The sequence below is a fragment of the Helianthus annuus genome, chromosome 4, assembly GCF_002127325.2.
Source record: "Helianthus annuus cultivar XRQ/B chromosome 4, HanXRQr2.0-SUNRISE, whole genome shotgun sequence".
Taxonomy (NCBI): domain Eukaryota; kingdom Viridiplantae; phylum Streptophyta; class Magnoliopsida; order Asterales; family Asteraceae; genus Helianthus; species Helianthus annuus.
The window spans coordinates 28,816,902-28,842,942 of NC_035436.2; the positions used below are offsets into that span (position 1 = coordinate 28,816,902).

At 36.4% G+C, this 26,041-nt stretch overlaps 2 protein-coding genes across 2 annotated transcripts; one reads left to right on the plus strand and one right to left on the minus strand.

Annotated features, from left to right (window-relative positions):
* Positions 1-10,632: 10,632 nt before the first annotated feature.
* Positions 10,633-16,204, plus strand: LOC110936060 (UPF0301 protein Cpar_0662). Its single transcript, XM_022178409.2, has 3 exons — positions 10,633-11,045; positions 14,310-14,449; positions 15,340-16,204. Exons 1-3 carry the CDS (start codon positions 10,841-10,843, stop codon positions 16,003-16,005), a joined length of 1,011 nt encoding a protein of 336 aa, XP_022034101.1. The 5' UTR covers positions 10,633-10,840; the 3' UTR covers positions 16,006-16,204.
* Positions 16,205-17,001: 797 nt separating this feature from the next.
* LOC110936059 (probable serine/threonine-protein kinase At1g09600) lies at positions 17,002-21,234 on the minus strand. The gene is made up of 8 exons (XM_022178408.2): positions 20,337-21,234; positions 19,940-20,227; positions 19,541-19,858; positions 19,067-19,297; positions 18,488-18,588; positions 18,268-18,352; positions 17,661-17,912; positions 17,002-17,514 (listed from the first exon to the last, which is right to left on the minus strand). The coding sequence occupies exons 1-8, from the start codon at positions 20,649-20,651 to the stop codon at positions 17,365-17,367; spliced, it is 1,740 nt and encodes a 579-aa protein (XP_022034100.1). The 5' UTR covers positions 20,652-21,234; the 3' UTR covers positions 17,002-17,364.
* Between the last annotated feature and the right edge of the window lie 4,807 nt (positions 21,235-26,041).

Sequence of the window (26,041 nt, forward strand, 5' to 3'; positions counted from 1 at the left end):
CTTCAACAACTGGACTGCCGCAACCCGAACCTCTCCGATCAGTTCCAGTTCAGTCAAAGCGAGCTTACAATGGATCTCATCCCCTGTGTTTCACATGTACGTATCATCACCCGCTAGAAGCAAAATGTCGCTATTGCGCAAATTGCAACTGGTATGGGCATTATACGTCGCAGTGTCGTACAGGACCATGACCTGGAAGGAAGTCATCAGCAACCGCCGTCTCCGCAAGTATCCACAACAACGTTATTTTGATCCTAATGTTGTTGTAATAATCCGACTTATCGCTATCATTTCTGGAACTTATTTCATATATCATCGTGTGTGGATTCTATTTCTCTTACAATCGAGCACTATCTAGACGCTAGCACTATGTACTATATCATGTATTTTATCCCTATAACACTCTTAGAACGAGGTACGGTATACGTGCAAGGGACAACTAATCACGGGTGCACACGGGATTATCTTGGTCAGTGCACGGAGATCGTAGTGAAGTTCTAATGGTGCCATAACGTTTAAAAGCACGGTCAAGGCCGTGTCAACAAAGTGTGACACCAAAGCACGGGGCATAAGTAGTAGGGGTGACGCGGGGGTACGCTTTACCATACTACCGAAACTTCGTGAAGAAAGTGCCATGTGGAGTTGGACGTTATTAGACCTATTATACTATTATGGTTAATTTGACACTCTACCATCAATCACAAGGCGTAACAAAACTAAACCGCATCACTGCGAGGCTTCTCGTAAGTCCGCGTACACAAATTGCCACATCGATGAACTTAGGTAAGTTCACCCCGAAGAGCAATTGGAGCAACGCGAGACTGGTCGTAAAGTCTAGAACGCAACTTAATCGCAGTTTTGCCGGATCAATCTCGCAATCAAATCATTCGATAAGTGGCTCGAAATCGCAATCGCATCATGTGTTTGTCTAGAAATCTCTAACGCTAGTTATTGTCAATTTTGTGAACCTCTATCAGCTGGTGTGGATCGCCTATTGTGGATTCGCTAGACGAGTATCGACAATCACTCGCCGCCTTCCACTATTAACGCGCCTCGCACCTAATCCACCAACTCGATACTCTTATCATGGTTCGCTATTACTTATCAATGCACGCATTCTACGTGTCATGTTAGCGCACAAGACCTCGCTTCACGAGACGAAACTAACAAGGTTGAAACATGGTGATGTTTTGACCATATTAGTTGACTTTGTGGAAAAAGGCCGTGTGGGCTAGCCTTAGTACTATTCGTGGTGTAATCAGTTCAATCAATCGTCTATCACTCGCAACGCAACAATCGAAGCTTATCAAACTGTTGAAATCTATTGCCTATCGATGTTCGAATGTTACTTGGAAGTCATCGCAGGTGGTGTAATGTTAGGGTGCATGACATTGCTTCACAAGATAAAACTAATATGGAAACATGGTGTTTGTCATATTAGCAAGTCTTGTGGAAACGTGCCATGCGAACTTCGTGTGGAATCAAATCGAAATCTCATTTACCCGAATCAAAATCGTGTCATTCGTTGCCCAACCAAGCATACCATATCAGCGTTGTGCGACCGGACTACTCGCACCCGCTGCCTACGCTTGGTTTGCATCCAACTTATTTCTATTCAAAACTCGGTCTAGCACCTCATCGCTAGGATCAAGGGAATCGAAATTCTATCTGTGTCTTATCGGCACGCATGACACTGCCTCATGAAACAGAGTTAATATGGGTAAAGCATGGTGGATACGCCGCTGGTACTTCCTATATATAAGTGTTTTAACCATATTAACGAACTTTTGTGGGAAGGTGCCACGTGGGGCCCGATGTAAGTTATTTTTCCATAGTATTAAGGAAAACCTATTTTTATAAAATTTTTACTAAAACCGTTGGACAAATGAAATTCCTTACAACATGGAGAAAACATTGAATCAGTTTGGCTCCGTGCCCAATGAAAATTTCATAAGTCCAATTCTTTTCTTAAAAACCTTTGCAATGACCGACAGGAATCTTCCCGAGAACGAGGGTTCGGCAGTCGAGTTCCGCTCGAACCCACGTTGTAGGAAAGTTTCTTAAAACTTATTTTGCCACCTGATTCTTTTAAAATGTAAAACTCAAAACCTGTTATCAAATAACAAAACCCTCCACATAGCGCTGGTGTGGACATCAAAACGGTCGACACCGCGCCATGAGGAGATTTTTCTTAATTAACTTCGGAAATTAATCGAGTATTGGTAAGTTTAAAACGCTATGGAATTGCCTTTTGTGTGTGTTATCACTTTTAACTAATCGAATCATATGCTCTCTCTGTTCTCGCTCATCGAATCGTAATCGATCGCTCGTTATCTAGACGCTATTAATCTCTACTCTCAATCGCATCAACCCTTACGACCCTACTATTGGATTAATTTCGGGACGAAATTTCCTAAAGGAGGGGATACTGTAACAACCCGCACCTTCGTGCGTTGTTACTACTCGACACACTCGTTACGCCTAGCACCGGAGATTCGGATCATAATGTAATCATACCAATTTTATCGCTAAATCGAAGTATAATCGAATAACTACGCATATTCTATCGCTATTACAAACCTATTTTGCATAACACTCACGATGATGTCGAGTATGGGCCTAAACTACCCTTCTCGATGAGCGTGAGGTGTCAAAATGTGAGTAATCAACGCTAACGAGGGTTATCGGGTGAGTACTATGACTCTAACCGTCATGACGATGATGGCAATATGAGTAAGTGGTGCCCCGATAATCATTGTGGCACATCACATCGAAGAACGCACTCGAAGGCACGCGTAACTCGATCACCGCACTGAATACTGGATACATAAATACGTATATACGGCCCTTTTGTGATTAATAATAATAAATAATTTAATAATTATATAAATATATGAAAATATGGCTCAAACCGTCGAAATCGCACCAAAAACGGGATCAAAAGGCTTCCGAACGGATCAATTCGATCAGACTAGTCCAATTGGTCAGACCGGCCCAATCAGATAGGCCAGTCCGATCGGATGGGCCAGTCCGATCGGATGGACCAGCCGATCGGATGGGCCAGCCGATCGACTGGGCCAGCCGATCGACTGGGCCAGCCGATCGACTGGGCCAGCCGATCGACTGGGCCAGCCGATCGACTGGGCCAGCCGATCGACTGGGCCAGCCGATCCAACTGCTGTTTTGCCTTCCTTTCCCCTTCCTTGCCTATAAATACCCCTCCATTCACTCCCAAACACTTGTGTTGCTGCTCCTAACCGACCAAGACGTTCCAGCCCTCAAATCTCTCGATTTCTTCCGATTCTTGTAAGTTTTCAACCCGAATCTTGTACTTTCTTGATCCAAATGCAATCCTTCATCTTTCTATCTTTCAAATCTCAATTTTTAACCGTGAAATCAACGGATTTGAGCTGTTCTAAGGTGATGTCACCATAAAGTTCTTCAAAGGTGATGTCATCCCATGAAGAACAACTCAGATTCGGATGATTTACGTACGATTCTTCACGAATCTCAACCAAATCAATGTTTTCCTAATCAAAGGGCCACGGATTTGGGATGTTCGGATAGATTTCATCACAAAGTTCTTATGAACTTCAAGTGTTGACTTCATATCATCAAGAACAACTCAGATCCAGGGCATTTCCTAAGTAAAATCAAGGTTTTTACATCAGATCTAGTGATAAAATGATCGATTTCGAGTTAAACACGGAAAAACCGACAAAAACGACCAGTTCCGACGAACGGGGTGATTCCCGGCCGATGAAACAGGTTGGAATTGACGGGATTTCAGTTGCTTAACACCTCATCGTAACGACTCGACCCGAAACGCCGAAAAACGCTCGAAAAATCATCGAAAACAGCCGAACAGGATGGCCAATCGAGTGGCCCAATCGATCGAACAGCTAGTCGATCGAGCAGCTAGTCGATCGAACAGCTAGTCGATCGAACAGCTAGTCGATCGAACAGCTAGTCGATCGAGCAGCTAGTCGATCGAACAGCTAGTCGATCGAACAGCTAGTCGATCGAACAGCTAGTCGATCGAACAGCTAGTCGATCGAACAGCTAGTCGATCGAACAGCTAGTCGATCGAACAGCTAGTCGATCGAACAGCCATTCGATCGATCAGGCTGTCCGATCGATCAGGACCAAGCCCATCCGATCGACTAAGTCTGTCCGATCGACCAGGCCCACTCGATCGAGTGGCCTGTTCGACTGGGCCAGCCCAATTTCACCATTTTGTCCAATTTTAACCCAATTTCGCCCGATTTCACGCAAATCGATACCGTTTAACGCATAGTAATCTATCACTCACATAAATTGTCTGAAATCAGGACATTCTCCGGCACCGGTTCCGCAAACCTAACCGAAAACGCGCTGTGAGTATACTTGACCCCTTTTATCGAATTTTGGGTGTAACATACGTTCCATAAAAACCAAACTTATCAAACGAATGATTTAATTGGACTATTTATCACTTGCGAATAACTGTTTGCATAGATATACGTGATGCTAGTACATGTATGCTAGGACTTATACTCGTGACGTCCCACCAAGACTAGTATAGTACTATTTCGCCCGACGGGGTCTAGTTATGCCATCAAGAGTCGAGCATCGAGGACTTAGCTGGTAGTATCAGTTTTGTGAGTATATATGTTGTGTATTACGTTTATGCATGTGGAAATTCGCAGCACTTTCAATCTATCACACTATCACATATCAAACCTGTATACTCGCCAATACTTTTGTATTGACAAAGTTTTAACGTATGTTGCAGGTTTAGCCGAAGTTTACATCAAATCAAGCTAGGAAGTCTAGAAACTCATCTAAATTATAGGTTGTCGGATTTGAATTGTTCGAGAGGACAAGAAATCTGTGATAACTTATGTGATTGTATTGTTTGTTAGTATGGGATGACAAATGTAATAAATATTATCGCAATATAGTTGTTATGGATTCTCTTGAGCAATCTGATTCGCCTAGTGCCGCGCCCCGATGATTCCGCCATCGGTTGGGGTGTGACATGAATTATCGACAAACTCATAATTGGAGTCTAGAGTATAATATAGCCTAAATTTCGAGGACGAAATTTCTGTAACATGGGGAGGATGTGACAACCCGGGGAAAATCTGCATCAATCTTGATTTATCACTTCACTGCACTATGCGTACTCGTCAAATTTCGGGACGAAATTTCTTTCAAGTTGGGGATGATGTGACAACCCGGACTTCCAAGGTCAATGTCTCTCAGTCACGTGTTCCTGCATCTTGTTAATTCTCTTTCATAACCCCCCCCTTCGATAATAAAACTTGTAAACACTTACGACTGTAATGTAATTGCTTAACGGAGACTGTAATGTAATTGCTTAACGTTTAACGTGATTGTATATGTCCACTTGTGTTTAATTGTTAACTACAAGAAATCGTCAAAACGTTTTATGTGTCGAATAGTTAATCTAGGGAACAAATATAACTTGGGCCGTTTGTTTAGCACACAACTAATTAGGCTTGAGGCTGCCCACCCTTTTTGGCCCACACACACACACCTTCTTTGCATTCTCGGCCCATGCTACCCGAAGCCCAACCTGAACCGCCTACCTCTTATTTGAAGCACGTTTGTGCATGTATGTATTCATTATTTCAAAAAGAATTCAAGGCAGCAAACCCTAAGCACATTCTCTTAGACAATCCTTGTTAACCCTAGCCTCATGCAAATAGCGACTGTTGCCCTTCCCCCATCGTCCCTTCACAACAGCAGCCATCAATGGAACATCTGGTCGCACCCTATTCACGGCCGTAACATGGCATGACCTGCCGAAGGAATAAAGGCGACGCCGGAAGCACTTGAAGCCATCCTCCTCCCGACTCGGCTCTCTCTCTTTCTCACGGACACTTGGTTAGTATAATCGGCACCGAATTAACTCCCGCTTTATGCGTATCCTGGCTTCGTGATTTGATATTGTGTGGTGTTGATATATATGGATGATAATATTAACGAATTATTGATCGGTAAATCGGGTTGCGTATCATGCTAATGATTTGTATTATTATGTATGATGGTAGGGATATAGATGCATGATAGTGTAATCATGAAATTCATTGTGTAATGCATGATGGTTGTATTAAAAGCTGTGCATAACATGATCGATTAATTAATGCCATAGGTTGTGGTTTAAGTCTTGGTGGGATATTATGTGTATTTTTGTGATAATGGATAATACTAGTAATCGGTTTGATCAGATAAGTTAGAATAGTTGAAGTATTAATTATGACATATAATTGAAACATGATTCTTTGGCCGAATAGAAGTGGGTTCGATGGATGATATGTCAATTGAATTGGTTTGAAATATGAATCTGGGATCAAAGGGTAGAGGTTGTAATTATGGTTGTGATTCAGTAAGGGTTAACAAGATGTGGGTTGGGCCACACAAAATGGTTGAACGCACACATGTGGGCTAGTTTATTAAACCTGGGCCACACACCAATGAACTTAACTTGGGCTGCTTCACACGTAAAGCAAATAAATTAGAAGGTGGGCCGCCACACTTATGACGCGGATGGGCTGCGGGAATTAAATAACTGGGCGTGGGTCTCGCATGTTGGGTTTACGGGCTACGAGTAGTACATGAACTTGCACATTCTTGTATGTTTGAAGTGTGGTGTTACTTGAATGTTGGATATGTGTTAGGCAAGGTATAACTCTATATGTGTAGTACTTAGTATGCGAGTATACTTTAAATGATGGAATTCGTGTATGTTTGAAGTGTCATATTATGTCTATTGAGGAAGGTATACTACGTGAGTAAATGTGTACAACGTATAAGTAAACTTGAAACTGATTATTATTGGTACTCGTGCTAGGACGTTTGATCCACTGATAAACGGGTAGTTAGTCTTACCGAGCAAACCTAAGGTGAGTTCACTACATTCGAGCATGCGTCCCAGTGGTTGGGGACAGTCAGTGGTTTGGGTAAAAACGGGTATATTGGTTAATATTCTCACCTATCATTTTTGTAAGTCCCTTATTATGTTACCTGGAGGGTAACGGGTATTAGTTGGTAGCGCTACTTAGGTTTGGCAACCTCACCCCGTATCTGGGAGGACGGGTGTTGAACTAATGACCTGGTCATGACCAATGCTTTGATAGGAGCATTGGAGAAAGGGCAAAATAATCAGAAGCCGTCTTGTATTGGGATATTATCAACATTGTTTTCAACATTACTTTCGGAATTAACTTCAATGGATTAATTAAACACTTGGTAACCAACGTTTTTGAAAAACTATGAACTCACCAGCGTTGTCTGATACACTTGTTGCATGCTCGCAGGTTGTTAGGCTATATGGATTTGGAACTTGCTGTCTGAAGTAGCTGGAGTGGTCATGGGTCGTGTTGATTGGATTCACTTATTGGAATATTGGTTTTCATACAATTGTTTTGAGAATATTTAACGTATGGTTTTGATAACGCTTCCGCTGAACACTTTGGTTTTCGTATAAACTCATATTGGAATTTTATCATTTAATAGAGAGTTTTATTTTGAAACTTGTGAGTTCAATGTAATTAGTGGCTCATTGACAGTTCGTCACACGCCTAACAGGGACACTCTCTAGGTGGTAGTTTGGGGGTGTGACACGTTAGCCAAACGGCTAGTTAATTACAAAAAATATTTTATATACCCTATAAATACTACCCCTTTTTACAATTTTTACCACTTTCTCTACATCTCTACTTCTTCTATCGCTATATTTTTATAAATTTAACCCAAATCCTCTACAATGCATCCTTATAACCGTGGATACAACCCGACCAACCCTTTTGAATACTAAGAAACCCCGAACCCTTGCCCGCCACAAAACCGTCAACCAACTAACCGACCTAGCGGCCCTTTAATCTACTCATCGGTTCCCGACCTAGCGGGAATCCCGTTGTTATAGGAAACCGTGTTTACACGAATTTTCCATACGATGAATCATCTAATTCCCTCATTAACCTTTCCCAACCTGATTCCGTTCTCGAAACATAACCGCAAAACATGAGCGGTTCGTCATCAAAACCCGCAAAGAAGTCACAAAAAATGGATGAGGAGAAAGCACTAGCGGACGCTCAACGAACACAATTATAGTGGACGCCGCAATAAGAAACTGTTTTGGCAAAATATTATATGAATGAATCGGAAGATCCAATTGAAGGTATTTTTTTATATAACAATATTACTTTTTTAGTTTTAATATAATTTTTTTATAATGCCTATTTTTTTTTTGGAATAGGGAATTCATGACACCGCCAGCATTTTTGGGATTCCATTAAGAGATCCTTTCATAGGTGATTGGTAAGCGAGGAGGTATATCGTGAAAATGATAGCCTCTCGTTCAAGTGGGGTGACATAAATACACAAGTCACTGCGTTCAATGGATTTTTTCCATAAGGCGAGGACCTCGCCAAGGAGCGGTGAACCGGAGGCGAACTTTATCAAGAACACCATTATAGCATACAGAGACAACAAGACGCATGAGTTCAATTACATGCATTGTTGGGATGTATGAAGGTACGCTTCTAAATGGGCGAGAGTTCCTACTGCTAGCGAATCAACTTCAACCAAAAGAGCACCACACCCTCGTCCCAAGCTCGGTCCGATGCTCGTGATCAAGAGCTTGATCTAAATTTAGATGATTTTGATGATTCTCCTTGCCCACCAGGTAGAGACACGTCAAAAAGCGGGTAAAGGGCTGTACACCGAGCAGTTGGATGAAACTGGAACGAAAATCGACACATTCAATTTCATCCAACAACAAAGGATCGAGATTAAAAAAAATATGCAAGCTGCGTACGATAAAAAACATATAACAAAGAAAGACGCGAGGATATGAAATTTCTCGCCATGAACGTCGATCACCTTAGTGGCCCAGAATTGGAATTGGCATTGAAGATGAAACAAGAAATCTTAAGAAATATGATATGTGCGAATCTTGAAGTATTTATTTTTTTTAATTTTATGTAGTTTTTTTTTCTTAATTTTATTTGCAGTTTAAAAAAAATTATATTTAGTATTCTGTATTAACTAAAAGAAATTTAAAATAGTTTAAAAAAATAATTAAGAAATGACACATGGCTGGCCATGTCAACCTACACCCAGCCAGCAGCCCCGTCACGCCGCACCATCCATATGACCCTACCAGCTTGCCACTTGTCGCTCGATGCCCCAACCATAGGCCCCCACTCCCCGCAGTCTAAGACCACCCGTAGTGGCCAACATTTTGGCGTCCCCCCCCCCCCCAAACACGCCCCAAAACGCCCGGTCCCCACCCCGCCGGCGTTTTCCGACGTTATTTCGCAACCCCCTAGCGTGATTTGAAACACGTTGAAAGTTCATTTGTTTGCCCAATAGGACCTTGCCATGTGTGTGTATAATTAGTTTTAATTAAAAAAAACAAAAGAAATAATATTTGTATGTGTATAATTAGATTTTGCTAAATGTTTTTTTGAAGGTTGATGTTGCAGGTTGTTGTGGGTGACAAAGGAAGAAGAAGATGATTTTGCACATCCAGTCCCTGCACTTTGATTGTATTTAAAAAAAATTTTAAACTTCAAAACCTTTAGTATTTCAAGTTTTAAAAATGCTATATCAGTCCCTAAAGTTTTGTTTATTAAATGTTGATTTGAATCTTTTATAAAACCTAAAATTTTGCAATGTAATTTTTTTTTTTACTTTTTTTCAGTTTTTTTATTTTTAGTATTGTAACTTTTTTTTATTTAATGAAGTATTATTAGGTTTTAATTTAAAAAAGAATTAATAATTGTGTAATGATTGGTTGGGGCATTATTAGGCATTATTCTACTATGCTCCTTTTGTAAAAACGCTTAATAATGCCCTATTGCTGACTGGACTGTTACATGACGAAAAACGCTAAAAAATGGGGGCATCATTTACTAAACCACTAGACATGGTCTAATATAATTTGTTTAGACCTATTTTTACCCATTAGACTGGAAGGTATGGTGACGGAGGATGGGCCGCTACGTCACCGGAAGTAAGGATGGGCCTAAGACCATGTGTAGTGGTTAAGAAAAATAATGCCCCCACCATGGGGCATTATCCGACACGTGGCAACCCAGTCAGCATGGGGCGTTATTGCAAAATTGGCGTAGTGGGAATAATGCCCAAATAATGCCCCTTTTAATCCTTAAACAAAAAAAAAAAAAAAAAAACAAACTGATTTCTCATTGGTGGGTCAACCCAAGTCAAACCTCCAACAAGTGCAAAATGGCGTTTTAATAATAACGCTAATCAATTTTTTTTTTCAAAAATAACCCCCCAAAACGCCCTATGTAATGGGAGTGGGGGCGTTATAAGGCGTTTTTTTTGAAAATTTTTTAAAAATCACGCCCCACTACGGGTGGAAAGGGGATGAACCAAGGGGTGGGGGATGAACCCCTTTATGTATATATATGTATGTATGTATAGGTATATGTGAGAGAAGCAGACACGGCGAGATCGTCGTGTGGGAGCCAGTTGGGACGAGCCGGGCTGAGGGGGCGGTGTGGGAGACCGGCGCCAGGCCAGGCCAGGCCGGGCCTAAGCCGGCCCCCATATCCTTTAGTCTTACCGACCCCACCCATAAACCCACCCACGTGACCCTAACGTCGCTTTACCTAACGGTATTCTCTCTCTCTCTCTCTCAAACACAAACACTCACTGACTTCCACTTTGGGTCTTCCACCATCATTCCTTATTATTATTATATGATCTCTACAAAATCAACCTAACCACTTCTCCAATTAAACTCCAAAACATTCCAATTTTATTTAGGCTTCAAATCAATACACAACACAACACAATCGTCATGGATCTTTGTGCTCTACACATCAAACCTAACATACCCATCTTCAATCACCCTAATTCCTCACCAAAGTTTGCACCTTTCGATCTTCCAAAAGTCTTCCAGATTACGGTTCCCAAATCAATGCTTTACTCCAATCGTTCGATTATTGTGCGAGCTAATGGGAACAAGAATTCGCATAATGATCCTGATTCATCGTCTTCTGCAGGTGCAATTTCTCTTATTTTTCTTTTTTAATATTTAGGGTTTTTTTTTTTTTTTTTTTTTTTTATAAATTTGAGATTTTTGATGGTTTGCATGAAATTGGAGCCTGTTGTTGATATCTTGAAAGGAGAATTATAACATGATTATTTATTTATGATTTATTATGTGATATGAATTTCAAAAGTTTGATATAGTCTTTATGATTCTTGTTGATATTGACTAACATAAAGTCAAATTGCATTAGGCGGAGATTGTTTTGAATTCATCAATTATTTTGTTTTTTTAGGCAGACATTTTGTCTGATAAAGAGGGTAGAGTTGTTTAATATTTTTTACTTATGTCTTTAATCATCTTTAATTACAATGTGAAACAAGTCAATTTTGGAAGATTAGTAAAATAAGTAAATAGAATGTATGAATGTATGAATCTATACATTGTATATCTCTTGGTGTTGTGGACCAGCATTGACATTTGAGCTGCCCCTGTGAAAGAAGTAGTTTAGGTAGATGGATGACATGTACTAACTTTAACGTTATTTTACTAATTTTGTGAAAATAACGTTAAAAGCGGCGGATGGTTAATCATGCATACGTTGATAGCTAAAAGACACGGGGGTACATGCACCAATCAGTCTCTGTCCCGATTGTTTGAGTGTTTTTAAGGCTTGATACAAAACTGCAATCGAGCCGGGGGTCTCACTGGAAGCAGCCTCTCTATTCCTACAGGGTAGAGGTAAGGCTGTCTACATCTACCCTCCTCAGACCCTACCTTAGCTTTGCTATTGGTGGGATTTACTGAGTATGATGATGATGATACCCACCTATAAATACACATATATACATACAACATGTTGAGAAGTGAGAGATCGACTTTAACCCGTGTATCATTTATTATATAAATTGACTAGAATGCATGTGGATATCAATATGTCTAAGAAATCTAAGATTTACTTTTAAAAAAAGATGGTATTGGTAACATTTTGTCTAAATGTATATATGCATATCACTACATGCATAAGCATATGTGCACATTGTAGTACTTAAAAAAATTCAGGAGAGAGGAGATAAAATCAAAGAAAGATTGGAGAGAAAGATATAAACCATTGTTTTCAGTTATACCCTTTTCATTGAAGTACCTTGTACATGTTCTTATGCTGTTTTTTTAACATAATCTTGGTTCTAAAATGAACGCACCCCATACATATATTTGTACATAATTACATATCATATGTCATGACTATAGTTGTCAATAGCGATTGTAGTAAAAGCTATAGCGTGCTACGTAGCGTATAGGTCTAGCGTCGCTATTAGGGTTGTAGCGATGGATAGCGAGAAGAGCGACACTTTATTTTTTTTAATATAAATAGCATTTAAATATAGCTATAAAATAGCTGGATTTTAGGTTTTTGTCAAATATACATGTAAAATAGCATATATATACCAAGGTATTTTGAAAAATAGCATATATATATATATATATATATATATATATATATATATATATATATATAGGGTAGGGATCCTAAGAGAAGTCCACCCTATATGAGAAACTTGAGAAGCATTCTGGACCACACATTTTTCTAAGCCTTTCGTAATATACACATATGTATGGTTTAAAATTGACTATATACATATGTGTATAACTCAATATACATATATGTATATAGTCAATTTTAAACTATACATATGTGTATATTACGAAAGGCTTAGAAAAATGTGTGGTCCAGAATGCTTCTCAAGATTCTCAACTAGCCTATCACTTCTCACATGATCCTTATCCTATATATATATATATATATATATATATATATATATATATATATATATAGGGGAAGGATAAATCGAAAACCCACTTGAGTTGAGAAAACTCAGAAAACCTTTGTAAAAAAACCATGTAAACTCAAGATACATTTCTAAAAAAAATAGGAAATGTAATATACATATATTTGAACATTTTAAAAAAAGAAACACAAAAAAACACCAAGTAGTTTTTTTAAAAAAAATGTTACAAAATTTCAGGTTACATAATATGTATGTCCAAAAAAAATGTAACATATAAATTTTCAACATTTTTTTAAAAAAAAATAGTAAGCGTTTTTTTCATTTTTTTTCATAAATAGGTCCGTGTACATTTATATTACATTTCCTATTTTTTTTTAGAAAAAAATAAAAATGTTACATAGGGTTTATTTGGGTTTTCTCAACTCACATGGGTTTTCGATTTATCTTTCCCCATATATATATATATAGAGAAAGTATAATGTACTTCAAGGCTTAACCTACATTAACATACATGACAAAAAATATAACGTGCGTTATTATCATAGAACGTGCGTGATTATAGTCCCATGCGTGATTATGTGGTCCCATGCTTGATTATGTGGTCCCATGCGTGATTATGTGGTCCCATGCGTGATTATACCCCTGATCCAACGGTTATCATTGTCTCCTACATGATGTATGATAAGGCTTTTTGTATGTTAACCTTACTCTATATATATATATATATATATATATATATATATATATATATATATATATATATATATATATATATATATATATATATAATTTTTATTTTTTTTTCTAGTGTATCGCTATTTATAAAACAGCCGCCCGCTATTTATCGCTATTCGCTATGTAGCATATAGGTACTCTATCGCTATCTGTCGTTAGTCGCCATTAACAACTATGGTCATGACCTACATGTACACACTTTTTTTTGTAAGGTTCACCTATATGCTCATTACTGAACGTGGTCCATAACTTCCCTTGATTTTTCCTTGTTAATGGTGTTTTTGGTATTTGATTATACTATTGAAAACCATTTCTGGTGAACTATAGTCATCGTTTCATGTTTTTGAGAGTATGATATTATTCAAATATTGTTGAGGTAGAACTTTGACAGACCAATGTAAGCTTTATTAGTATAAAACGCTTCTCCATGATGTTGCTTCTGTTCCCATATCTTTGAAGTTGCTTTTTTCGATAAACTTTAGTACCGGTAAAAGCATGGTGATAACTTGATCAATCAGCTTAAAAAAATAATAACTCCTAAAGAAAGTGACGTGTGAATAACATGAGGGTAGTTTGGTAATTTCCTGATCATGTGTCGTGCACATGCATTTTATGGATAAAAGTGGTACAAAACCAGAATCAGTAGGAACATAATTTCAACATAACATAGGGAGGGAAAAGGGTAATCTTCTATATTCTTTTATATGGTTTAATTACATCTTAATTTTTGGGGGTGTTGTTATAAATTATAGGCAATGGTGATCATTCGGTTCCGGAAGGAGAAGGAAATAATCATGCTGAAAGCCACAAACCTAGTGATACGGGTACCCCAAAGTTCCACCATAAAGTTGACTGGAGAGAGTTTAGAGCCATTCTCGTTGACAATAAGCAGGTAATATATTTCTTAATCGCATTCTATTTTCTTTAGGTAAAAAAAATACCTAAGATGAGTAGAGGTAGCAAAATGGGCGGGTAAGTGGAGTTGAAAAGGGTGATTTGGGCTGGGTTGTGACCCACATAGGCCTGTAAACGAACCGAACGATGTTCGTTCATTTAACTTTAACCGAAATGAACACGAACATATAATCGAACAAATTTTTTTGTTCATGTTCATCTATTAAGAAAATGGGTATGTTCGTGTTCGTTCGTGTTCGTTCGTGTTCGTTCGTTTAAAACCTAAACGCACAGTTCACGAACGTAAACAAACACAAACAAACTTAAACGAACATAATTGAACAAACATAAACGGACACAAATGAATATAACTGAACAAACATAAACGAACATAAATAAACGAACATAAATGAACGAACATAAATGTACGTTCATAAACATAAATGAACGAACAAAACATGTGTTCATGCTCATTCATTTAATTAAATGAACAAAAGTTTTGTTCGTGTTCGTTCGTTTATTTAAATAAACGAACATCCCGCCGAACAGTTCATGGTTCATGAGCGTTTCGTTCATTTGTAAGCCTAGACCCACATACACTTTTGTCCATCTTTTGTAAATCGTTAACACTTCGATTATGATTACAAAAATAATATCACTTCAATAATTATCTGACTTTGTGAATAAAAGAATTACGCATTTAAAATGGAGTAATGGACGGTTTTGAATCACTCCCCTTTTAGCTAAGTTTTTTTATTTGAGCCGTTTGAGATAAAACACAACGCACGCATGTGGATTCGTTTATAAGTAAACGGGTCGTAATAACCACCTCAAATTACTTATTAACAAGTTTTTACAAATAACTAATATGTTGGGTATGCTATGTAGTTACTTCTTAACAAACAAGATGAAGGGGCGGTCCAAGAGCCCAAACGTCTAGGGTCAAAATGGGCCCACCCCTTGACCTCTCCCGAGACAGGCTGTGTCCTCGTTGCAACCGAAAAGCTCGACGGGGTTCAAACATTCGAAAGATCAGTCGTTTTCCTACTGGGCTCAGGAACCCGACACCCCCAAGAAGGCCCGTTTGGAGTAATAATAAACCGACCCCTTAACAAAAAGATCAAAAACATGAAACCCACAAATCTTCATTTAGCCACCACGTTCTCCGACTGTCAGTTGCATTTCGGCGGGCCTCTTGAGGCAAGCATATATTTATTAAAAACAAAAGGGAAAGAAAGCTTTCTTGATTTCGAAGAAGTTGTTCCTGGTTTATGCTTCGGTTCCCGAAACAGTTTGGATCAAGCTTCTGCGTTAGTGAAGTCCGGGGTTTTGAAACCGCAAGATTTTCGGTTTTTTGTTGGGTATGCGGGATGGCAGCTTGATCAGCTTAGAGAAGAGATTGAAGCCGGTTTTTGGCACGTGGCGGCTTGTAGTTCAAATTTGATTTTCGGTAGGATACAAAGTTCGTCGTCGGAGGGTTTGTGGGAAGAGATTTTGCAGCTTATGGGCGGGAGTTACGCGGAGCTGAGCCGTAAGCCGAAGCGAGATATATAATTTTTGTTTTGAAGTTATTCGAGTTAAAATAAAATGGGAGTATCTAAGGTTAAAGTTTACTGTTTTATAAATATTATAAATATAAATATTACAAGTAGTCTTAAGGTTGTACAGAATTGACAAAGTAGAAACTTGCTCTTTAACATGTAAATGAACCTTATGGTATGTGTAGTTATAACTTAGAGGGAGCTTCTTCAAATGCGTAATAAGTAATAAGAACGAAAGAGGTGACGTTTGGTCCCGTGTACGGGTGTGTTCCCATCAGATAATTCGGAAGCAAAGGAACGACTTTTTGGTCTTTGATTATGGAGTGGTTGCCGGTTGGGATGAAGATGATGATCATGATTCAAGGGCGTGGGTGCAAAGTGGTTAACTTGGTTCCTAGTTATTTAACGGTTCGCATTTAAACTCCTATGAGTGTGTGTATAGGGAGGATGTTAGCGAATCGCAAAGAATTAAAGAACAAAAAAAAAAAAAAAACCACTTTTAACCATTGGATCATATTTAAATAAATGATAACCTTGGTTTTGGAATTGTGCAACGGGCTTTGAGACGTTTAGGTTCCCGAAAGCCAAGGCGTGAGACGGGAGCCTTACATACATGAGGAGTTGCTCTATGTGCAACCAAATAAGCTTGATGCACAATTGAAAGTTACATCTCTCTTATCTTTTTTACTCATTAACTTTCTTCATGAGGTATTACATTCATAATCTCTTCGTCCTTTTGGTCGTTCTTACATATCAGCCTACCGTAGGTCATTATTTTCTAAAATTTCATAGTAACACTCTAATTTTGACCCGCATGTGCAAGACGCGCCACGTTTAGACGAAACTTTTTAAAACCAATATGACTGCGATCTGAGACAATTATGTCTCTTGTCCGTCAATCGCGACCATTCCCTCGGAAACACTTTATACTATTTAACCAAAGTACCCAACAGACTTATAAAATGGATTGCATACACCCTTGTTTGTATACTTTATCCAATGGGTCAAGTTTGAAACAGTGTGACTAGAATTTGAATTTAGAGTTTAAAATTATCAGGATAAACAATGACCAAATAATTCTACAAAAAATGTTACATTTGCTTTAATTAGAATTTGAATTTAGAGTTCATTTCAACTGCAAAGCCGCCGACTCTCATTGTCAAATGTGATTCAATATCTGTACTTTACGACGGTATGCTGCTCTTTATGTGGTTTTACGTGATCCCGTCGTGAATGCCACATCATCAACCCTTTAATATCTTCACTCGATTTCACTTCATGTGTTATTGCAGCAAGCCAGCAACAACGCTTCTCACTTCAGGCTCAAACATCATCATTTGACTTCCAGTTAGCATCAGATCACAACAAATTGTCATGCCAGTCTACCTTTGGCCTTCTCTGCACGCGCTTTCCTAACTGCTGCTTGGATATGTCTTTCATGTGCTTTAAGCATGTCTTCTGTATTTCCTCCTGGACGAATCAACGGCCCAGAATAAACCCTGCTTATCTTCTTTGCGTGGCCCTGACAAATGACGCACATGTTTGTAAAATGCTCAACTTACTTATGAGGAGTCGAATATATGTTTAATCTCAGATGGTTTTTTTTTTTTTTTTTTTTTTTTTTTTTTTTTTTTTTTAATAAAATGGCCATAATAGTATCAAGATTACCAAGGTGTTTTTGCTGTGCCCATTATTGTTCTTGGTGGATTCGGATTCTTGTGCCGGATGCATGTTGGTCATTGGTCTTTTTTGTGCAGGATCCATGTTTAAAAGTACCATCCTTAAACTTGTGCCAATCGCGTCGTCTTTTAGGTTATTAGTCAATGTTCCTAAAGCACTTTGGTGGATCTCAGAGTTATAATACGCGAATTTGAGCCTAGCTATTCCATTCGCCTCTCGTTTTCTCACAGTCAACGGTCCCTGAAATGAATAAAATGGCCATTATCAAGACAATAGATTTCAAGAAAACAAAGTGGCAATTTTGGCCCATTTAGTTTAAATTTAGGGGTGCCACTCGTGTTGGGTTGACGGATTGTAACCCAAACACGACCTGTTTAACAGGTTTCGGGTTGGCAGTTTAGGTGCAACAATCACCCAAACACGACATATTCAACTCATTTATCTAAATGAGTCAAACGGCGGGTTGCACAACGTTTATAATCGAGTTGTAAATGTTTTAAACGGGTTAAAGTAAACGAGTTGACGGGTTGACCTATTTAATTAAACGGGTTAAACAGGTCAACCCGACTCAAGTTGTGAGAATAGAGAAAGTTACCTGTGCTTTAGATTGTGCTTTCAATTCTCCAGCACCTATCCTAACAGAATCAGGCACATGTCCTTTCATAGCTTCAGCTTTCCGCCTATAAACAATGATGATAACATCAGAATAAAGCCACAAAGATGGTGTTTTCTAGTAGGTAATGAAATACAGTTTTTTCGTCGAAAAACAAGGAGAGTTTTGGTCGTTTTATGTCCGGCAAATGAATATAATGTACCTTCTAGCTTCCTCTTCGCGTTGTCTAGCGTCAAACTCTTTACTTGGAGGATATACTGGTAACTCAGATGGATCACAAGGAAGAGGTTCTGTTGTGAAAAACTGGGACATAACAAATTTCTATTATTAGTACTATATAGACAATAATGACAAAAAAAAAAAAACTATCTTTATAAATATTTTCATAGTATCTTATCCCCACTTTTATCACTAAAAATGGTCATTCATTCCTTACCCAACACATCCCACTTTGGGTCAGGTTATGATCCGTGTGGTTGGGTCACGGGTCAAATCATTAGCCGATTTGATCCAAATCTAACAGACGGGCAAACCCTGGAGCAACAGTAAGGTTGCTGCCATGTGACGTGGAGGTCACAAATTTGAGTCGCGGAAACAATCTCTTGCTGAAATGCAGGGTAAGGATGCGTACATCAGGCCCAAGTTGGCCTGACGCCCACTGGGCCCCACGCACAAGGGAGCATTTGTGCACCGGGTTTGTCCTTTTTTATTCAAATCTGACACACCTACTAACAAATTCGTACATGGAACTTGCTAGTGGAGTTTAGTTAAAGTTATATACCTCACTAGAGAGTGCAGAAGTTGCGGTCCCACGTGCATCTGGTTCGATTGCAAGTAGGGTATCTAAAAGGGCCAATGCAGAAGGAGGCAAGTGTTGTTGGAATGTCTCAATAATACGACGGTTATACGGTTTTTGAGGTTTAAAACTAGTTGCATGAGGTAACTTTGATACTTCCCAATATTCTTCTGAAGGTGATCCACAAAGCTTGAAGATCTTGTGTATTTGCTCCACCTAAGATTCATGTTTATTATTAGTTTAAAAAAATAACAAATAAAATTGTAACACTTCAAAAGGCAAAACAATTTTAACAATTTTAATTAGTATAAGATGGTTCACATTTTCTTTATAAAACTATGTCTATGTGGACTCTTACTAAAATTTGCTTATAAGTAAATGGGTCGAGATTTCCACGTGTGGTTATACATTTTATACGGATACACGATAGAATATAAAAGTAATAAATGCATAACATACCTCGGTCCTTCCTGGCATGATGGGCCTTCCCAAAAAGAGCTCCGCAAGGATGCAGCCCACACTCCACATATCGATGGAAACACCATATGAGGTTGAACCAAATAGAAGTTCGGGTGCTCTATACCATAAAGTTACTACCCGACTAGTCAATGGTTCTTTTTGACCCGGTTCAAACCGTGCAGCCAGACCAAAATCTCCAATCTTGAGAACTCCATTGTTGTCGACTAAAATATTTGAACCCTTGAGGTCACGATGCAGAATACCACGAGAATGACAGTGCTCTAATCCGCGAAGAAATTGTTGCATATAACATTTAATCTACAAATATAACAAAATCATTAAAACAAATAGAAGAATCTATCGATTTATTATCATATTATGAAAAAAAGGATACGAAACCTGTGGCAGTGTGAACTTCTTGCCTTTCTGAGAATGTAAAAGCCCGACAAGATCATGCTCCATATAATCGAAAACAAGATATAAGCTGCCTGAATACTTTGAAGTAACCAAAGCCTGAAGCTTCATACAATTTGGGTGGTCTAATCTGCGCAATATTTGAATCTCTCGGGCCATAAAACGCACACTTTCTGGTTCCATGTTAACAAAGCGCACTTTCTTTACGGCAACAATCCTATCATTTTGCAGATCTCGGGCTTTGTAAACGCTACTATACGTGCCTTGGCCAATCTGTAATGAGAAAAATATCATATATCAACTTATGTTATACATAAAATAACAAACACCTAACAAGAATGATGCAAGATTATTAAATAACTATGAGACATTAAGTACTAACTTTGTCAAGCATCTCATACGAGTCAGCGCTGCGGGGAACCCAACCTTGTACAGCATCCGAAGCAACTGAAGTTAACCACGATGGCCATCCTGCCGCCTTTTGTGCAGCTTGAGTCCCACCAACTATGCTTTTAATCTTTTGCATCCTTTTCGAACCAAGTATCCTTTCGGATATCGATTGTTTACAATTATCTTTCTGCTTCTCATTACCATGTTGTGATACGTCTTTGTTCGTAGGATCCGCCACCTGCACACCATCAAACTTGCCCTCTTCTTCCTTATCATTTTTTCTTGATCTTGAGCATATCCCACCCATCTTGCTCGATTTTAAAACCGTTACAAGGGTTTATCTCAATCAGATCAATCTTCAATTGCGCAAAACCTCCACGCCACTCAAATTATTCGACGCGTAATTTTCATGATGATCGCTAATTTCAGCTCTTTCGGGGAAAACAAAATGCAAGAAATTCTTCAAGCATTTAATTTTCCCACAATCCTACAATCCCAAACTTTTTAACCCGAAAAAAACGCGTGTTTTTCTATTAAATAAAAAATTCAACGCCAAATATATTAAAATTTAGACCCAAATTTTGAAGTTTTGGTATAACAATCAACACACAATATTCAAATTATTCATATATGTGCTACAATGAACAAAACACATCAATCAAAACACAATGTAATCGACAAAAACCGGACAAAAACCTAATAAATCTAATCAATAGCAGAAATAATAATAGGTAATGATCAGAACCCTAGACCAGAAATCATGCATCCAGAAGATCCAAAATTCAATTAAAATTCCACACAAATTGGATCAAGTAAATTTGTGTGAAAATAATATTGTTTGAAAAATGTGATGCATGGATTTCTGGTCTTTTCTGTATGGTAACCTAGAAGATAATAATTTGGAGATTTCAAACAATTTCCCCTCTAATTTTTTGCTTTAATTGTTTTTTGAATTTTATACCTAATTTGAGGAAGCAATTTTGTGTGAGTCCAAAAATGGAAAACATATATATAAATTAGTACAAGCATGTGATGTTGATATTGATTTATTATGTATGATAATGATTATTAGAGTATGTGCAAACAGTGTTAATTGTAAGAACCGTAAGAACAGATCTGAGTTATTGATAGTTTAAATCAAGAGTTGGTATTGATTATAAATATAACCCCTATAATTAAAAATTAATACTATCAAGTTATGGGTATTTTAGTTATTTAACCATTTCCCACTAAATACTAATTTCACCAAGTTTTTTAAACTAAAATAACTTTTATATACTTCATTATTTTTGACAAAAAAAATTATACCATAAAATCAAATATTTTTTTTATCTTTAATATGAGTAACATATTACTATATTTTTTTTATTAATAAAAGTGACTTTTAAAAAGTTACAAAAAGTGTTTTATAATTGTGCTAGTTAAGTAGTTGGAATGTGCTAATATGAAAAATGTATAATGCCGATTTTAAATCTATACTTAAGTTCTTATTTTATTGTGTAATTCTTAGGTGTTGCTATTTTTTTTTCTTTTGTGTTGTTATTGGGAACCTATTTGGAATAACTAGTTATGTAATAGTATGTGCTAATGTGCTATTTACAAAATTAAAACAAAAACATGAAATCGTGCTAGTATGTAAGAGTATGTGTTGTTTATAAAAAAAATGAAATTGTGCTAGTTATGTAATAGTATCTATTGTTTACAAAATTAACAAAACATGAAATTGTGCTGATTAATTAATGTGTTGATTACAGTGTTATGTTGATTACAAGATGTGATGACGGCGGTGTTACCGTGCTAACTAAGGTGATGATTTGACGATATGCTTATTACGGTGTTTATGATGATGTTGAATTCGGTGCTGCTGATGATGCTGATTATGGTGCTGATTCAATGATGAAGAATAGATTAGAAGATTAGGATTTGAATTAATCTTGCATGAATTTAGGAATAATTTAATTATTAGAGTTAATTACATAAATGGGTCCTGTGGTTTAAACATAATTTCGCCTTTGGGTACAAACTTCTTTTTTTAACAGGTTTAGGTTATATGGTTTCAATTTTGTAACACCTTTGGGTACTAACACCAAAATTAGTTAATTAATGACTAAAATACCCTTGCATTTTTTTAAGTTTATAAATGTAACATATTTGTGTACTAACACCTAATTTTATTTAAGTTTAAATCAATTTTACAAAATCTATTTATTTTTTTTATTTTCAATATTTTATTATATCTCTTAATTAACATAAACTCTATTTATTTTTTTTATTTTCATATTTTTATTAAATTTCTTATTTAACATAAAATCTACTTGTTACACCAGTACTTTATTAAATAAAATCTACTAGCTATATAGTTTTATGTAAATTAAATTTTCGTTTTCAATTTTGGATTGAAATGATTGATAATAATAAATATCTTTCATGTAAAAAAATATAAGCCTTTTTTTAACTCGTTTTTTTGTTCATTTACATTTTACTACTTTAGAAAGATATTTAATTTACATAAAACTATATAGCTAAGTATTTTAGATAAAACTATATAGCTAGGTATTTTAGATAAAACTAAAAAAATTTAAGCCTTTTTTTAATTCGTTTTTTTAAAAGATATTTAATTTACATAAAACTATATAGCTAGTAGATTTTACTAGCGCAACTAGTAGATTTTATGTAAATTAAATATCTTTCTAAAATAGTAAAATGTAAAAGAACAAAAATTCGAGTGGCTGAAGCTGAAGCAGCTACTTTCGAAGTAACAGAAAGAAAAGCAACGACTGGAGTGGGAGAGTTAGAGTCGAAAAGAGGATTCCTCACTTCTTTCTCTCATTCAAAACCGTGCATGAGACTTTCATCTCACACGGCTCCTAAGTGATAAAAGAAAGAAGAACGCCTCTTCTTTCTTTTTTGATTACCTTCCTCGCGTTAAAAATGGCTTAATTTTTTTTACATGAAAGATATTTGTTATTATTATTATTATTATCAATCATATATATCCAAAATTCAAAACGAGTAAGGTTTATATTATTTAAAACTAGTAAGAAATTTAATTTACATAAAACTATATAGCTAGTAGATTTTATTTAAAAAATCTATTTAAAAAAATACTGGTGTAACAAGTAGATTTTATGTTAAATAAGAAATTTAATAAAAATATGAAAATAAAAAAATAAATAGACTTTATGTTAATTAAGAGATATAATAAAAAGATGAAAATAAAAAAAAAATAAATACATTTTGTAAAATTGATTTAAACTTAAATAAAATTAGGTGTTAGTACCCAAATGTGTTACATTGATAAACTTAAAAAAATGCAAGGGTATTTTAGTCATTAATTAACTAATTTTGGTGTTAGTACCCAAAGGTGTTACAAAAATGAAACCATAGAACCTAAATCTGTTAAAATAAAAAGTTAGTACCCAAAGGCGAAATTAAGTATAAATCACAAGACCCATTTGTGTAATTAACTCTAATTATTATTTTTAATTAGGTATAAATAAAAGGGTATAAAATGTCTAAAATACCCTTAAATCAATTTTTTAATTGAGGACACATGTCATTAAACTGTTGATTCTTACGGTTTGTACAAAGATATCTGTTTGTATATGATCTATACCATGATTATTATTATATGGTATATGGAAATTAACATTGAAAATTACTATATATTACTAAACGAATTGAAACGAATAGTGATTTTAATATTATAATAATATATAGTTTTTTTAATACTTTTATTATTTTAATACTATAATAATAGTTATTATTTTACTTTTTAATTTTAATCCTTTTTTTTAATATCAGGGGTGGGGATAAGCTTGGTGTCAACCAGTATCGAACCAGTACTGGTATCGAAAATAACGGTACGGTCCTGTTCGGTATCAGTACATGAAGATAAAAGTACATGAAGATAAAAACTGGCACTAATACAGAAAACGCCAAAATTTGGTGTCGGATTGATATTGGAAATCTTTTGGTTCGGGAAATTCAGTGCTGCTACCCGGTACCATTTGTTCATCCCTGATCACGGTTACCGTACGAACAACGGTATCGTACAACTTTTTTTTGTTGATTTTCTTCAACTTTTAATTTTTTTCTTTTTTAGTTTCAGGGGTAGGGATGAGCTTGGTGCCAACCGATACAGAATCGGTACTGATACCGAAAATACCGGTTATGGTACCGGTATATGAAGGTAAAAAAACGGTAGTGAACCGGTACCATGAACGCCAAAAGTCGGTACCGAATTGGTACGTAAAATATTTCGGTTCGGAAAATTTGGTACCGGTACCCAAAACAATTTGCTTATCTCTGACCACAGGTTTTATACGAACAATATCGTTACCATACAACTTTTTTGGTTAATTTTCTTTTGGTTATCTTTTAGTGTTTTTTTCTACATTTTCTTTTTATTTTTGTTAGTAGTTCCGTTCGCAACACGCTTGTAGTGATTTTAAAACACATGTAAACACAAACTAAATAACAAAAAAAATTCGCTGCAAGACGGCGAAATTCTTTAAAGCTAGTTGTTGATAAAATATAGATTAATGATCAGAGAAAAATGTGGTATATTAGGTTTGGAAATTGAAGGTATTGAAGAATTGTTCAAATGAAGACCTAGAAAAACGGTTGACCAGATGTGAGAAGATTTTTAAATGGCGGGAAATGTAACGATTTTGTAAATATTTCTTTTTTTAAATTTGGGGGTTTGGTGCTTTAGTTATGAGTATTGTCTTGTTTTAGTCCTTGTAGTAGGAAAATTGTTAAAAATATGTATATCGATCTTTTTCTTTCTACTATTGTTGTGTTTTCTCTTGGGTGATCATGTTAAAACATAAAGAGCTTGTTGGTTATTAGAAAATGGAGAGGGCTTAATTTATTTATAGAAAAGCGTGAGACTCTTTTCACAGTTCATGATATGACCCGTCATAAATGGGTTCACATAAGGTATTACTTGATATGAAATTAAGCGGGTTGGTGTGTGGGTCATAAACGGGTTGACATGCTAATAACACGATTATTACAAACGTGTCTAAATAGGTTTAACTCGCTAATTAGCCTGTTTGTGACATGCACATAGGTCGATTAGACTCGTTTATCAAAGCGTCATAGTTTCACAAAGTAGACAATAGGTGGATTTTATAAGTAGATTTTAGAGAGAAGTGTGTTGTCGTTTAAGATAACGTCATAACTTCATGAATAATTAAGTATGTATTGTAATTTTGGTAACATTTATTTTGTCATATTAGCAGGTGTGTTATATTTGTTTAGTGAATTGTTAAAACATTTTTGTTAGTTTGTGTTATTCATATTATTGAACTGATTACCTTTAATTGTTTCAAAGGTGTTATGTCGTGTAACTTATTAAATTAAAATGCATATTTTAGTGTTTTTACTATTAGAAGTTTAGCAAAACATGTAGTGCTCGAATTTACAAATTGTGTTAAACATGTCATGAGATCCGATATTTAAATAGTTGTCTTGTTAACCTATTTTATATACCATGAAAAAATTGGTGGATAACTAAAACAACTATTTAATCAGAAAAAAAACTATAATTATATAACTATAACCAAATACATAGCTATATAGTACCTAGCTTGCTGCTAAGTTCTTTATTTTAGTATATTTTTTTTTTGGGTGTTACAGTTATTTTCTTTAATTATTTAACGAGTTAATTACGTAGTTAGTCCATGTGGT

Excerpts from the sequence above, each read along its gene's own strand:
- LOC110936060 (XM_022178409.2), top strand. The coding sequence starts at position 10,841 with ATGGATCTTTGTGCTCTACACATCAAACCTAACATACCCATCTTCAAT. Across the intron at positions 11,046-14,309 it reads TGATTCATCGTCTTCTGCAG|GCAATGGTGATCATTCGGTT; the intron begins GTGCAATTTCTC and ends TATAAATTATAG. Across the intron at positions 14,450-15,339 it reads TTCTCGTTGACAATAAGCAG|TTACTTCTTAACAAACAAGA; the intron begins GTAATATATTTC and ends TATGCTATGTAG.
- LOC110936059 (XM_022178408.2), bottom strand. The coding sequence starts at position 20,651 with ATGGGTGGGATATGCTCAAGATCAAGAAAAAATGATAAGGAAGAAGAG. Across the intron at positions 20,228-20,336 it reads CGTATGAGATGCTTGACAAA|ATTGGCCAAGGCACGTATAG; the intron begins GTTAGTACTTAA and ends TTCTCATTACAG. Across the intron at positions 17,913-18,267 it reads AAGCACAATCTAAAGCACAG|GGACCGTTGACTGTGAGAAA; the intron begins GTAACTTTCTCT and ends TATTCATTTCAG.